Below are 15,269 nucleotides of genomic sequence, written 5' to 3' on the forward strand. Positions count from 1 at the left end.
GTGTGTGTGTGGTTTCACTGCAAAGACAAACAACAGCGCCCACTACTGGCCCAACGTGAACATCACATTCAAAACGTTGCCATGTAAAAGTGAAACAAAGACGTAAAAACGATGCATTTTTCACTTGAAAACGTCATCGTGTAAACGGGAAGCACATTTCCTCCAGTCCAGGAGTCTCAAAGAGCTCCGAGCTGATCCTCGTCCATTTTCTTGGAGTTCCTGAGACTTTGACTCATCGACAAGAAGATCAAACCACCAGATCGGAAGACGATCGCCATAAAATACCTGGATTTCCACCTCCTATACATTGAGATACAACAACATCAGGAAACTTTTACATCTTCTATAGCCAAGTAAGCTTAAGTACGATTTTAAGGGAATTTCACATCAAATAAACCACCGAGAAACTTTGCATACTTTTACACTGTCCGTGGAAACGTTGAATTTCATTGGCCGAGGGAGCGCTGAGGTTTCCATGTCTGCCTGCCCATGTGACCCTCCTGACTCAGGGTCACTGAGGGTTTACAGTAAAGACCGCACTCAGTCATATATTCCTCAACTGCGTTTAGGATTTCAACTCTAATAATAGTCGCCTCCCAGCCTGCCCCTCTTCCTCCTCCTCCTCCTCACCACCACCACACACACACACACACACACACACACAGCAGAAAGCCAGTCACCGTACTCAAAGTGCTGCGGCAGAGGAAGCGTTTCACAGGTGTGTCACAGGAGTTTGATTTCACGGCTGATCGCACGCGGCACAAAGTGTTGAAGTTCCTTTTTTTTTTAAAAAGCGATGGCTTCATTTGAGAAGGTGCTGGAAGGCTCGGCCAAACATGGCAGCTGGTGTTTACCAACGCTGAGCGTATGGGTGGTTTTACTTCAGCAGGCTGCTTTGTTGCTTTTAAGTGTGACTGTCTTTTTTTTTTTTTTCCCTTTTTCTTTAATCCACATGTCAATTTAGATTAAAACCCTGCTGTGAAAAGCCAGAAGTGGACCATGTTGGTGAAATATCGCCGTCTTCTCCTCTTTCCCTCAGGTTGTTTTGAAGCATCAAGGGTGTGGGGGGGGGAGAAAGAGGAGAAACCCTCCTCCCTCATCACGCCTCAGGAGAAAGGGGGGGGCGTCAGTGGAGCACAGGGAGGCCGACGGCATCGCGTCGAGTCGCCTGTAAATTCGGGACAGAATCTCCTCCAACGGCTCGGCGTCGAGCCCGTGATCCCAGGTTTCCCCGGAGGGTCGTCCGGAAATCCGAGCGGAGGTGGGACGGCACAGCGGTTCCGCAGACATGGCGCCCTTTCTGCGGATCGGGTTCTCCAACTTCGAGATCGATCCCGGCCTGGCCTACCACGAGGAGGTGCTGAACCCCTACTGTGCCGTCTACATGAAGGAGGCCATCGACACAGGTGAGCGGCTCCTCCTCCGTCACATAGAACGGTACTGATTCAACTGGGTGTAAATTAGACATTTTGGCCCTGGAGGTGTGTTGGAGAATATTAATACACGTTAACTAGGTCCTGCATGGTCCCGGGCAGGTCCTGGTACGGCCCTGGTATCGTCTGTTTGATCCTGATCTCAAAACACTGCTAGTTAAAAGTTGTTGTTGTTAATCACAGATCAACCACACAAACAGAGCAGAGCAGTAAAATCTCACTGAGATGAATATCCCACACACAAAAAAAAAAAAAAGACTTCTTTAATGTCAATGACATTTAAATTGCTGGTAGAACTACAAATAGAAATGATCTTGAGATCTGGGCATAATGCAGCATTCTATGGATAAAAAGATGAATTAAACATGAAAACTTTGTGTATTCCGAGGTCAGAGGAGTCGATCTTCAGCTTTTCAATTAAATCGAAATAAGTCTGAAGCTTTAACTTTGCCTAAAAGTGAAGTATTGGCTTATTTTCCTCAAATGCATCAGAAATCGTGCATCTTGTCATAAATGGCCATGTTTAATGTTCACTGGGTCAAAACAAGTCAAATGCTCCATTCAGGAAGTGATGTTCAGGAAGTTCAGTAAGGCAGTGGGTATTTTTAGATGGTCAGAGGGTTATGGTACTACGGGACATAAAGAAAAAGTTCTATAATTGAACCTGGAATCAAATACTTAAGTAAGATTTTAAAGTAAGAATGTGTTCGTAGACTATCTGAAAAATAAAGGCAGACTTCTTAGAGCTGAACTTTATGAAACTGACGACAGCGGCATTATCTCTGACTCCGGCTGGGCTTGAGTGCAGGAAAAGGTTAAAAAAACAAAAAAAACTGACAGCCAGAGAAAATGGGAGGGTTCTCCTGTTTCTTTTCTCCTTTTCTGAAACCCAAAATGAATGAATGGACGTGTAGATTTCCTGACAATTAACTGACTCACTCGATGGATAATTTAAGTTTCAGCTCGACTTTCGACCAATAAAAAGCTTTTGTGACACGCGGAAGTGAGAAAACGCTGAAGTGTTGCCATTAATCCACAATCATGATGAAGCAACACTGCTGCTTTTGGACTGATGTGCTTGTAAAGGAGTAATGCTGGTGGTAGTTTTGGGCGACAACGGAAGGAAAGCCGACGTTTCTGTGACGGCAGCGTTTGGCACGTGGATTATTCCCAGTGTCTAAAACCCTCACTGGACATAAGAGAAACCAGCTCTCTGGTGGCTCCCGTGTTGATGATGGAAGCGCAGCTCGCCGGCACCCTGCTGGGCTCGTGAAACTAGGAGGCGACGGCACGACGCTGCCAAAGGAAAAGGGAAAAGATAGCTTCCACCAGGGTTGTTTGACTCACTGCAACTCTTTCATCATCAAAAAAAAGAAAAACAAACACTATATAAGCCTCTACAAACAGTTGGTTGATGGCGGCTGTGTGCAGGCTTCTCTTATATCTTTTAATTCGGTCTGCCAGCCGGAGGATTCAGAGAGGAGACACGTTTGACGGGCTTGTGACGAAGAAGGGCCTCCGAACCTCCAAACGCAAGCCGACTTCTGTAACGCGCGGGTCACCACGGTGCCGCTTCCGCCACAAAGCGTCTGCACAGTTTCCTTTCTCTGGTGTATTGTTCGACAGTTGGCTCTTTTCCAACTCCGTTAACTTCCTCCTTTCTGCCACCGACGACGTTTTACCGACTGAACCCCTCCGGTAACACAAGTCGTGAGGAACCGAAAATACGAGCTTCTTCAAAATGCATTTATAGAGCGTCTTCTAAGAATTCTGGAAGTGACGCACTAGAACCTCCGTCAGGAGACGGTAAAGAAACCACAGACGTATCTGTCCCCTCAGCGCTCTCTCACGGGGGGAAGCGGGCAGCTGGCAGGCCTGCCAGGCCGATGAGCCGATCACCGAGATGACCGCAGATCACTTTGGGAGGAAAAGGCTTAAAGCGGGCTTTGTTTTTTTTGCGGCAGCAGGACGGGAGGATGTGGCCGTTATGTAAGTGGATATACCGAGAGAAAAATCAGCAGATGTCAATTATGAAAGCCAGAAGGGGGGGAGGGAGGGGGGGGGGGGGGGGTCTTCTTAATTATTTTTTTTCTTTTTCTTTTCATGGCGATCTCGTCGGAAATCTCCTGGCTGCCAGTCAAATATTCACATATCCAACAAACTGCATGAGAACTTAACGTGTTGCCATGGGAACAAGATACTGTAAAACATGTATATTGCAGCCCTGTGATCGCGGTCTGCAACTACAACTACGGCCGATATTAAAGACGACGTAATGATCACGCTTCACGCTAAGACGTAGATGCCCCCGAGCTTTAAATGACCACGCGGGGCAGAAACGGATCATCTAGCCTCCTGAGAGTGACGCGCCATACATTCATCCGATAATTCCTCCCCCGGTGCAGGTTTTCATCCCGGGCAGGACGTCTTCTGAAACATCTGGATGTTATTTGTCAAATCTCCCCGAGAGCTGTGAAACACTATACCGCAAATCCTGCGCACAGATTAAAACCCACTTTAATGATCAACCTCGCAATGTTCAGTGACTGAAAATACACCGGGGAAAAAAAGACTTTCGCGTGCAATATGTCTCCCCCCCCCCCCCCCCACATCAAAATATTTATTATATAAGACGACCTGCTACTGAAGTAATTTGTCTCTTGTGCTTCGTGCGTTTGTAATTAGCTGCAGCTTTTATTTGCTCGTAAATGCAGCTGAAACATCGGGGATGTATTAACAGAAGGCCCGTGGAACAAAACCAGCCGGCAAGAGGCTCCAATCCAGCTGCCAGAAAGACGCATAAAGCAACAACTACTGGAGAAGTTTTCTATAGATAGATAGATAGATAATTACTTCATTCATCCCCGAAGGGAAATTGTCTTGTTGCAGCAATCTGGTACATACAAATATTATAAAATAGAATAGTAATAAAAGTAAGAAATAAAAATATCTGGGTATAAGACACAAAGTAAAACACAGAACGGAACATGAGCACTTAGAAACAAGCAGGAGATAAAAGCAAGATAAATAAATAGTAAGGTGCAGTGGCAGAGCCATTAGAAGTAGGTATTATATAATAATAATAACAATAATACAGACAATAAAAGTGTGAAATAGTGTATAATACTCGTGTATAGTACTACTAATAGTGGTAGCAATAATATAACTATATATATAACTATATATATAACTATATATATATATATATCAGTAATAATAATAATAATACCAGTAGTAATAGTATACTTATAATAATACCAATGGTATGGCTTGCACAAATATATATATATATATATATATATATATATATTTCACTGCATTTTGCACCAGGTTTCATTGAAACTTGGCTTCAAGTTGAAATTCTCGTCATGATCTGCAGTAATTTTGACATTTTTGTCATGTATTCTCTGCGACGTCCTCTGAATGAAAGGCAGTAAAGTTATTAACTCCGGATGGCACCAAGTCCAGTTAAAAAATTCCTAAACTCACGGGATTCATAAAGATATCGGCACGTCAAGATCAAACAATACACCAAAGAGAAGTCCCATCATTATAAAAAAAAAAAAAAAAAAAAAAAGTTTTCTTTGCCATATTTTCCACCAGCAGTGTGAAATTTGCTGACACACTGCAGCGACAGTAGTCGGAGTGAAAGTCGACGACGCGCCGCCGTCGACTTTCAACGCGACTTCCTGCATCTGCCCGGGGAGGCGCTGGCGCTGAGGCTCGTCTCCTGTGTGTCTCCCGCAGAGAAGGGCCCGGTGTACAAGCAGAAGAAGCCCACCATGTACCCGCCGTGGAGCACCACGTTCGACGCCCACGTGCACCGCGGCCGCGTCATGCACGTGATGGTGAAGGACCGCACGGCCGAGCTCAAGTCGGAGGCCACGGTGGCGCTGGACACGCTCGCCCTGCGCTGCAAGAAGGAGAACGGCAAGCTGGAGATATGGGTTAGTCCAGTTGTTTTGTTTTGTTTTTTTAGAGTCCAGCTGTTTGCCTGTCCCGGACACAATCCAGATGTGCCGACTCATTGTAGGGTCAAAGGAGCAAATGTTTAAAGGGGTAATCCTCCTTTTAGTTATGAAACATGCTGCCTGGCGGCTTTGAGTTTCACTCCTGACCCCCTTCCTCCACCTTGCTAATGAGAATTACCCAGAAGTTTGATTTTTTTTTCCACCTGGAAGAGACGGAGCTGTCAGGAACAGCAGGGGATCCAGGCCACCTGTCCCTCGTCCCCAAACTGAGAGTCAAACAAATAAACACTGTACATAGAGGGATAGAAATCAAATTCATTCCTCCAGTCGACTCCTTATGTGCAGTTGTGTGTGTGTGTGTGTGTGTGTGTGTGTGTGCCAGACTGTCTGCACGCCTAGAATAGTGTGACGGCCATGCGTCATCCCCCATCTAAATCAACACGCTTCCCTTTTTGTTGTCATTTTCTCTCCAATTTCCACCATCGAATGCATTTTTCGTGTCATTTTCCGCTTTTCCATTACTTTTGCCTCAGCTGGAGCTGAAGCCACAGGGACGCCTGCTGATGGAGGCCAAATACTACCTGGAGCGGAGCGGTGAGTGCCGTCCATTTACTCATTTTAACAACCGAATGAGCACAACTGCCTCACTGGAATCTGACGACAGGACAAAATAAAACCCCAGGAGAATATACTGAAGCCCCCGTTTGCATGACGGATGAGTTACAATTTGTTTTGACAGCTCCGATCTGATCTGTTTGTCCTCATCAGCAATAAATGTCCCGTCCATTATTATGACTTCTGAGGCTGGAAATGTGCTTTTTTTTCTTTTTCTTTTTAAACCATCTGCCCCCTGCTGGTTCTGCTTACGAGTGGCGCTTGGTGTTGGCTTGACATTATTGCCGCGCCAAGACCCCTGCAAGCAGAAGCTCGTGCTTCCAATTATAGCCGGAGCAAATAGGAAATCACTGCTGAGAACAACAGAGGCGCAGACGCCGGGGTGCAGGGACACTTCCATCTGCAGGACTTCCTCCTGCGCTGCGACGCACAGCGAGAGCGAGCAGCTCTTCTCACTGTGCAGGTCGCCGATGGGCAATTGAAGATTGCAGGCCGCAAATTCCATGAAACTACACTATTAGAAATAGATAAAACAATTTAAAGAAAGGAGGGGAAAAGTGGTTTTTTCCCTCCAAGCTTGAAAGAAGATGCACATCTGTTTCATTTGTGTGCCTGCAGATATTATGCGCAGAGTTCAGTGATAGTATAAATCACTGGTGTCCTCTATAATGTACTTGGAATAAATATCTTGGCAGCCCGTCAACAAGTGACTCTCAGACTGTTTCAGTCGTTCCTGCATGGAGAAGTTCAACCACCTGTGCAAACACTGAATTTTAAAAAAAGGGAAATATTTTCATGTCTGATGCACATGAAGAAATAAAGGAAATGCACTTCACGAGCTTCAAAGCCACACTGTAAGGGCGAGTGAGGAAATGTGCAGAGTCAGGGCTACAGAAATCCTGCACGAAGAAATTATACAGATAAGATCTCGACTTTCACTCTCTTAAAAAAAAATTCCAGCTTGTTTTAAGCAGGTTTTTGTATAAAAAAAAAAAAGAAAAAAAGTACAGGAGTACATTTTCTGAATGTACTTGCACTTTTTTCACACCGAGAGTTGCATATTTATGAAATCTCATGAATGATTTAACAGCGATGGTGATGTGAATGTGTGCACGTCAAAGCTCTGCGAGAGTTGAAAGGTTTTCGCGCGACGTCTTTCAGACGCGGCAGGCCAGACTGACGGCGACGGCGAGGAGTCCCAGAGGGAGCCAGAGGGTCTCTTCACCCTACATCAGCGGCGCGGCGCCATCAAACAGGCCAAGGTTCACGTGGTCAAATGCCACGAGTTCAGCGCCACGTTCTTCCCCCAGCCGACGTTCTGCTCCGTCTGCAAAGAGTTCGTCTGGTACGAGCGAGAAATCGCAAATTGCTCTTCTTTTTTTTTTTTCTCCCTCATTGTAAAAAATGAGTCACTTTCACTGTTCATATCCACTGCAGGGGGCTGAACAAGCAGGGCTACCAGTGCAGACGTGAGTGTCGCCCGCCACTTCCTTTCCAATGACGCGATGAACACCCGGGTGTGAACGACACTTTTGAAGCCTAAATTTGCTCTTTTTGTTGTAGAGTGCAATGCAGCGATCCACAAAAAATGCATAGACAAAGTGATCGCCAAATGCACCGGGTCTGCCGTCAACAGTAAAGAAACCATGGTAAGGCTGCGTCTGTTGCCGACTCTCAGACGGCCGGGGCTTCCCTCCATTTCTGTTTTGACAGCGCGACACGTCACCTCGTCTGAGTCACAATGCTGACTCAGCAGGTGCTAGGAAACCGGTCCGCTCGCCGTCGTAGTGGGATTACAAACGTGGTGCGACAAGCATCACCGGAGCGTTGCGGGTTTGTTTCACTGCAGCTTAGCTACCTTGCACTCGTTTCACTTCTGTCATGTGCGTGAACCCACGGTGACCAAAGCCAGGCGTACTGCTGGGACGTCTGCACACGAACCTGCGGTTACATGTAATGGACACACAAGTAATCTGAGTACGGCTCCATTTACACGACAGCGTTCCGAGTGAAAACACAGGTTTGACTTTACACAGCAACATTTTAAATACTAGGTCTGTTTACACGGCAATGGCAGAAACACTGAAAACTTAGATTTACTTAGCATGCCAGGCCACTAGTTGTTTGTTTTGGTAAATAAACCACACACACACACACACACACACACATAATATTCTATAAACATTAACAATGGGAGAACACGGGCATTCTAGTAGACAGCCGACCAATCGGATTGTTATTACGCCGACTGTCGACTACAGAACTACCACGTCCCATGAGAACACGGACTGGGAGTCATGACCCGGCGGCGGAAACGTTGTTATTGTCCATCGACTGAGCGTGTGCAGAAGAACTGTTTGCCATAGCCGTGGTGCACATGTGCAGTAGCAGCATTATGAGAGAGCTGTGTCGGCTGAGAAACTACGAAACTACGACCAACCCTGACACGTCGTCGTCTTCTCCCGACGGGACCTGGAGCGTGACGGGGTTTCATTGGCGTTACGGCTTCGAAGAAAACGCAAAAAGCAACACAACACGCTTGATTAGTCCAGTTAACGAATCCATTTTCCAATACCGACGAGCTCCGGGGTGAAACTGGAAGCGGATGTCACGGTGCAAAGAATTGTCTGGATGAGTTTTATAGCCCAGGAGAGGTTGAGTTCTAGTTGATGAAGCACTGTAATACGAGCGTGCACTTAATGAGGCGAGTTACTGTACGCACTGTGATAATCCAGTCCATACGCGTTTTGACCTGTGTTCGCAGATCCACAAAGAGCGCTTTAAGATCGACATGCCACACAGGTTCAAGGTCTACAACTACAAAAGCCCCACGTTCTGCGAACACTGCGGCACCCTGCTGTGGGGGCTCGCCCGGCAGGGGCTCAAATGTGAGGGTGAGACGCAGTAGTTTTATGGTTTCTGTGATTTTATGCATGTTTTTACTCATAACAGAAGGTATTGAAAGTCTTGTACGATTACAATAACTAGCTACACAGACTTATTTTAGGTTCGAGTTGCAGGTTTTAGAAGTTAAATACAAGAGGAGTCGAGAGAATCAATCATTTGTTTTTCTGCTCAATGAAAAAAGTACAAACAAAAATCTAAAGTCGACAATTCCTTAATGTGTTAGTAATAATAATCTATAAAATACCATTTCCCATACTGCAACATACAATAAATAATGTGATGCACACAGCTGTTGTATTTGTTTTGGATAAAAATCAAATAAATCCACCAAAAAAAAAAAAGATTACTTTTGTACTAGCTTACTAAAGTTTGAGATCTTCATATAAATATAATTACATAAAAAGTGCTGTCATCTGAGAATCTAAAAGGACGGAATGGTTCTCGTGCGAAAGCTCCATGAAGTTAATTCACACAATAATAAGAGACTAAACCATCAGATTTCTGCTGGAGTTGGATTATCGAGATAGAGTCCAGCTGCTGCGGCAGCTGCAGAGTATCGCCTTCCACAGAAAAACTAAAAACATTTCTAGTCGGGAGTCGACAACCTCGTGTATTCAGTTATGAGGGTTTGTCACTGGTGGGACTCAGTGGAAGACGGCAAGACCGATGGAAATAAAGTTATTTACAATACGTAAATAATAATAGTTTTGTGCTGAAGACAAAAGGCTCTCCTTTTACGTTTTTGTTGTTAGTGGGGGGAGAAATACACAGAAATACCCCTCAAAGGTGCAGACAATCAGACATGAAACATGTATAACAAGAATCCCATCAGCTTTGTTCAGTTCCTGGATTTGATGCTTTACATTATGACATGAAGCAGTAGAGTTTGCATTTGTTCCCAGTGTCTCATGGCGAACTGATGCCGTTTGCTTTTTTTCCGCAGAATGCAGCATGAATGTTCACCACAAATGCCAGACTAAAGTAGCCAACCTCTGCGGAGTCAACCAGAAGCTGATGGCCGAAGCTCTGGCCATCATCGGAAGCAAGCAGCAGGTCAGGAAATTAAATCATCCGGAATCGTGGTTATTCCCCCCCGAGTGGTGCAGATTCAAACTTCCCCGTGTTGGCATTGGGAGCTGGTCCTGGTCTATTATGGTTTTTCTTCCAATACGGTTGGAGGAACCAGCGTTCCCAACCTCAATTGAGAGAAATTAAACGGTAACAAGGGAGCATGCTATTGATATACAACACAAAACCATTGATTTCAGGCAAATCAGAGACTGATTCTAGCTAAAATAGTCTGTTTGGTACCTTCACAATGGTATATTTGTGACTTTCTAGCACGTTTTCACTATCAAAATCCAGAAGGGCTCTTGTATCCCTTGGCTCTTTGTTCATCCTGCTGTTCCCGATTCTGGATCCAATTGAAATGTTTGGTTGAATTTCTAAGCCCTGCCAACGGGGTCGTTCAGCCTCCTTTACAGTGAGGCGCCTTCACTGGATCCATCATTGAAACGTACCTTTCTTGTTCAGGCGAAAAGCACCCGAGACAATGACATCGTGGGTCGAGACGGTCCGGTGGACATTCGCCAGCCGGGAGTGGTCCGAGCGCCGTCGGGTGTAGTCCCGGGTCTGCCGGCCGTGGGCACGCCTGCAAGCAAAGGTAAACATCACGACCTCTCGACCTCTCCTGAAACTGCGGAATTCTCCGCCTTATAACGGCGTTGCGTTGTGTTTGCTTGTTGCAGACCAGCAGGGCGTTTCATGGGAGGGACCAGGAGACGTCGGCAGGCCAGTCCCGGAGACCCTGACGGAGGAGCCTCTGTACGCCATTCCCAGGAAGGAGCAGCCCAAATTCAACGTCGAGGACTTCGTGCTGCACAAGATGCTCGGGAAAGGCAGCTTCGGCAAGGTGCTGACGCTTCTGTTGAAAGGAGAACAGCGTCATAACCAGACAAATGTATCCGAAGTAGCATTCAGTTGAATTAATACGCATTCAGGACCAACTTTTTCCGATAAGAGTCTCAACAGCGAAGGTTATTTTAGTCATTTCATCAACCTGTCGCACACAAATACTGAAGCTTGTGGTCACAGAAAACCGTCTCACATTGAACGAGTGGGAAACAGAATGAGGAAACACCAACTGTCCAACCACAAGAGCTTTTTTTTTTTTTTTTTAACTTTAGATGTGTTTTCAGGTGTTTTTAGCTGAACTGAAGAAGAACGGGCAGTTCTTTGCCGTCAAAGCTCTGAAGAAAGACGTGGTCCTGATGGACGACGACGTGGAGTGCACCATGGTGGAGAGGAGGGTTTTGTCTTTAGCCTGGGAGAACCCGTTCCTCACCCACCTTTACTGCACCTTTCAGACCAAAGTGAGAAGACGATTTCAAAGAGCTCTCTCCGACCTTTCCTTGCCGAGCTCTATTCCTCACGCCGCTCTCTTCTCAATCAGGAAAATCTGTTCTTTGTCATGGAGTATCTGAATGGAGGCGATCTCATGTTCCACATCCAGAGCTGCCACAAGTTTGACGTGCACAGAGCCACGTACGTATCCACAGAGAAGACGCAACATTTAATTCATGTGGAAAGACACAAGTGGAGCCTTGTAGGGTTCAGGCTGTATTCACGCCGACTCATTTGGCTGACATGAAACTAGCAGGAGAGTCAATGACTGATGCTTTCGGTTCCCCCGCAGCTTTTATGCAGCTGAGATCATCTGTGGACTCCAGTTCCTGCACGCAAAAGGAGTCATTTACAGGTCGGTGCTCGGTAAAAGTTGTCATATTGGCGGGTATTTGTTTTAGCTTCACGTGATTTCCTCCGCCTGCAGAGATCTGAAGCTGGACAACGTTCTGCTGGACTCTGATGGTCACATAAAGATCGCAGACTTCGGCATGTGTAAGGAGAACATGCAGGACGAAGGGCGGACCTCCACCTTCTGCGGGACGCCTGATTACATCGCCCCTGAGGTGACGACGTCGCAGCATCCGACGACCCAAACAACTAATATAGATTATTCTTAGAATCCTCAGGAAACTCATCATCCAGCATTAAACCTTGTGTGTGTGTGTGTGTGTATTAGATCCTGCTGGGTCAGAAGTACAACAGCTCAGTGGACTGGTGGTCATTCGGCGTGCTGCTCTACGAGATGCTGATTGGTCAGTCTCCGTTTCACGGCCGCGATGAAGAGGAGCTATTTCAGTCCATACGAACGGACAACCCCGCTTATCCCACCTGGCTCAGCAAAACTGCCAAGGACATACTCGTCAAGGTCAGACACCGTGTGCATCAACATCTTTCAAAGGTCATGAGGTATAATAAGCACTCAGTTAGTAATTACACGTTAAGGTCACATGAATTATCTCTGGATTTTAAGGCTTTGCAGGTAAATCTGGATATAGATGCGTCAGTGAAATCCTTCAGGTTCTTGTTTCATTTTCAATCATTAAAAAAATGCGCTTGGACTGTGTGACATCGAACTCAAGGTCACAGGGAATTATGGTTTATACACACATCTAAGAACTATACTGGATTACCGTACACAAGTTTGGCACTGCAAGTTTGAAAAATGGCATTTCATGCTCCTCTGATAACTTGAATTGTGTGGATCTACTACTTTCGTTGTGATTCGAGTGTCGGTTTACATGACAACGGTGCTCTGACCCACTGAAAACACAACTTTTTGAAAACGCCAGGAACTATTGTGCCAATGCTCCAAATCCATCTCCATGGAAACAGGAGAAAACAATCAGTTTCTCTGACTCCCAGTCCACACTCTCCTGGGACCGTCACCATAACAACAATCCAACGTGGTCGTGGTCTGTGTGCATGTGTGTGTGGTTTCATTACGAAAACACCCAACAGCACCCACGAGTGGCCAGGCATGCCAACTACATCATTTCCAGCATTTCCGTGGTAACGAACAGTGTCTTCTAAATGTTGCCGTTTAAATGCAAAACTTTTTCTGAAACAAAAATGTAAAAGGTGTTTTCACTTGGGTCGTCGTGGAAACAAGGCCTTGGCCAACACAGATATAACACTTATATACGGTCCCTGTGACCCCATAGTGACCTTTTGCTTAATGCTGCCCAGGCGCCAGCCCTTTCAACCTGAACTTGGACAAAAGTGTATCGCAGACCATTAAATGCTTTTATGTTTGTTGCCATCAAGGATGTTTTGTTTTTTCTCCCCCCCCTTCCAGCTGTTTGTGAGGGAACCTGAAGAGCGGCTGGGAGTGAAGGGAAACATCCGACAGCATCAGTTCTTCAGCTGCTTCGACTGGGAGGCTCTGGAACTACGACAAGTGACGCCACCCTTCAAACCAACTCTAGTAAGCGCAGCACACAACCTGAGAACAGGAAACTAATCCAGAGAATTCTTGCGGCTCCCGAATCTCCACATTCACAGGTCCTTCAACCCTCCTGCAGTACACTTTAGTCTGCGCTGGGTCCCCGGCTGCTCTCCAAGTCAAACTGAACTCTCCGCGGAGACCACTCTCCTCGTTGTTTACGTCTTCAAGTGTTTGCGTTTCGCTTTTTGCAGACGTCGCCCGGCGACTACAGCAACTTCGACAAAGAGTTCATCAACGAGAATCCCAGGCTGTCGTGTGCCGACCGCACGCTCATCAACAGCGTGGACCAGACCATGTTCCGCAACTTCTCCTTCGTGAACCCCGGCATGAATCGCATCGCGGTCCGCTGACCGACCAGCAGCAGCCTGCGCTCGTACTACAACCCACACAAGAGACTTTAGACTGTGAATGTCACAAATGTTCACATACACGTGATTATCAGAACCACTAAGGGGAAAGTCTTTCGAGAATACCAAGAAAAAAAACCAACAACAACACTGAAAGTGCTTTCAGTTGGATACTTTACTTAAAAGATGCCAAACAATAAACATGAGAACGATACGAATTTGAACATTTAGGAGAATGCCATGCATATTAGCCTGTAAGACTTGGAAGATTTCCCCTCTTCTGAAACTCATTTCCACCAAGTAAAATGTAATTTCCTTCTTTTCTTCATTATATTTCTGTGTAAATAGCTGTAATTTAATTCTGTGGATATATGACACGGTGAGTTGGTTGGAGCGCTGTTACAGTAGATCGATGACAGGGTTTATTGTTTACATGTTTTACTGTTGTTTCTCAGGAGTTTGACTTTGGATCAGGTGCTTAGACAACCGTAGTTTATATTGTTCTCTATATTGAGGAATCTGTACATTAAAATGTGTGTATGTCGGTTTGGTTTTGATTTTTTTAAATGTCCAGGTTTTTAGTTTTTTGTTGACAAAAACAAGAGGTGTCGTGTCGTCTAATCTAAAATTCAAGTGTGGACAAGAAAAAAGTGCTGGTGACCCAAAGAAGCTTCTCAACCTTTCTACTAAAATGTACTATATCCAGAGTTAAAATAAAGTTACAAATAGAAAGTCATTTACATAGAAAAATACCTAACGAAGTATTTAAATTGCAACTAAAACGATATGCGACGCAGCATAAAAGATACAGTATCTCAGTGGTAAAAACTAGTAGTGAGACTTGATTAAAGAAATTAGAATAATTACTAAAGAGGCTCTGTAACTGATTAATTAATCGCATTTTAATCTCATCTCAGTATTTGATAGAAGCTTTTCAGTGCAAACGGATCTTGGTAGATTAATGAATCGTTAAATAGACCTGCATGGTCACACAGCAACATCCTGTTCATATCATATTATTTGTTTGTTTGTAGCCACTAACAGGAAATTAATGGAAGTCCAAGCCGTCATAAAGACGTGTTGCTACTGTTACTATGACGCGGTGCATAATGTCACGTTAACCGAAACACCACAGCTCATACAGAAATAGATGATATCAGATCAGAATTTCACCAATGAGGACAAGAGAGACGGTGGTGGAGCAAAAAAAACATCAACCTACTAACTAACTATAGCCACTGCACTTTTGAGAAACCTTCACAGGAACTCTGAGTCACACACACACACACACACAACGTCACCCTGGATATTTTTAAACACAAAGATATGGATGTTTCTGCACGAGCAGTTTGAAATAAATGGCAAGATGGGAGTCATTGAGGCTTGAAGGAGGAATGACTGCATTCATGAAATATGAATGACAATATGAAAATATTCTATAGGTTTATTTACATTTTTATTAATCATTTAAGAACTGTGGGGAGAAAAACCCCCTCATAGATTGTAACAAACAAAACGGCAGCAGTGCCCCCTAGTGGAGGGACATAGTACTTGTCATTATGGAGGATATTATTAGTTTACCAGCACTGTGATATCATCAGTGTTATTGTGCAAACCTGTGCTTTCCTTCCATGAAAAAAAATAA

At 45.1% G+C, this 15,269-nt stretch overlaps 1 protein-coding gene across 2 annotated transcripts; it reads left to right on the forward strand.

Moving 5' to 3' along the window:
• The first annotated feature begins 665 nt into the window (after nucleotides 1-665).
• prkcq (protein kinase C, theta) lies at nucleotides 666-14,110 on the forward strand. 2 transcript variants are annotated; one of them, XM_080518383.1, is made up of 18 exons: nucleotides 666-718; nucleotides 1,040-1,406; nucleotides 5,181-5,380; nucleotides 5,938-5,998; nucleotides 7,181-7,364; nucleotides 7,457-7,488; nucleotides 7,583-7,668; nucleotides 8,784-8,913; nucleotides 9,870-9,979; nucleotides 10,460-10,589; nucleotides 10,675-10,838; nucleotides 11,113-11,298; nucleotides 11,379-11,470; nucleotides 11,622-11,684; nucleotides 11,757-11,895; nucleotides 12,009-12,197; nucleotides 13,128-13,256; nucleotides 13,469-14,110. In XM_080518383.1, the coding sequence occupies exons 2-18, from the start codon at nucleotides 1,289-1,291 to the stop codon at nucleotides 13,625-13,627; spliced, it is 2,172 nt and encodes a 723-aa protein (XP_080374509.1). In that variant the 5' UTR covers nucleotides 666-718; nucleotides 1,040-1,288; the 3' UTR covers nucleotides 13,628-14,110. The 2 variants fall into 2 exon arrangements, with proteins under 2 accessions (XP_080374509.1, XP_080374510.1); XM_080518384.1 differs by having other exon boundaries at nucleotides 11,125-11,298.
• Nucleotides 14,111-15,269: the final 1,159 nt, after the last annotated feature.

The sequence above is a fragment of the Blennius ocellaris genome, assembly GCF_963422515.1.
Source record: "Blennius ocellaris genome assembly, chromosome: 22".
NCBI classification, from domain to species: domain Eukaryota; kingdom Metazoa; phylum Chordata; class Actinopteri; order Blenniiformes; family Blenniidae; genus Blennius; species Blennius ocellaris.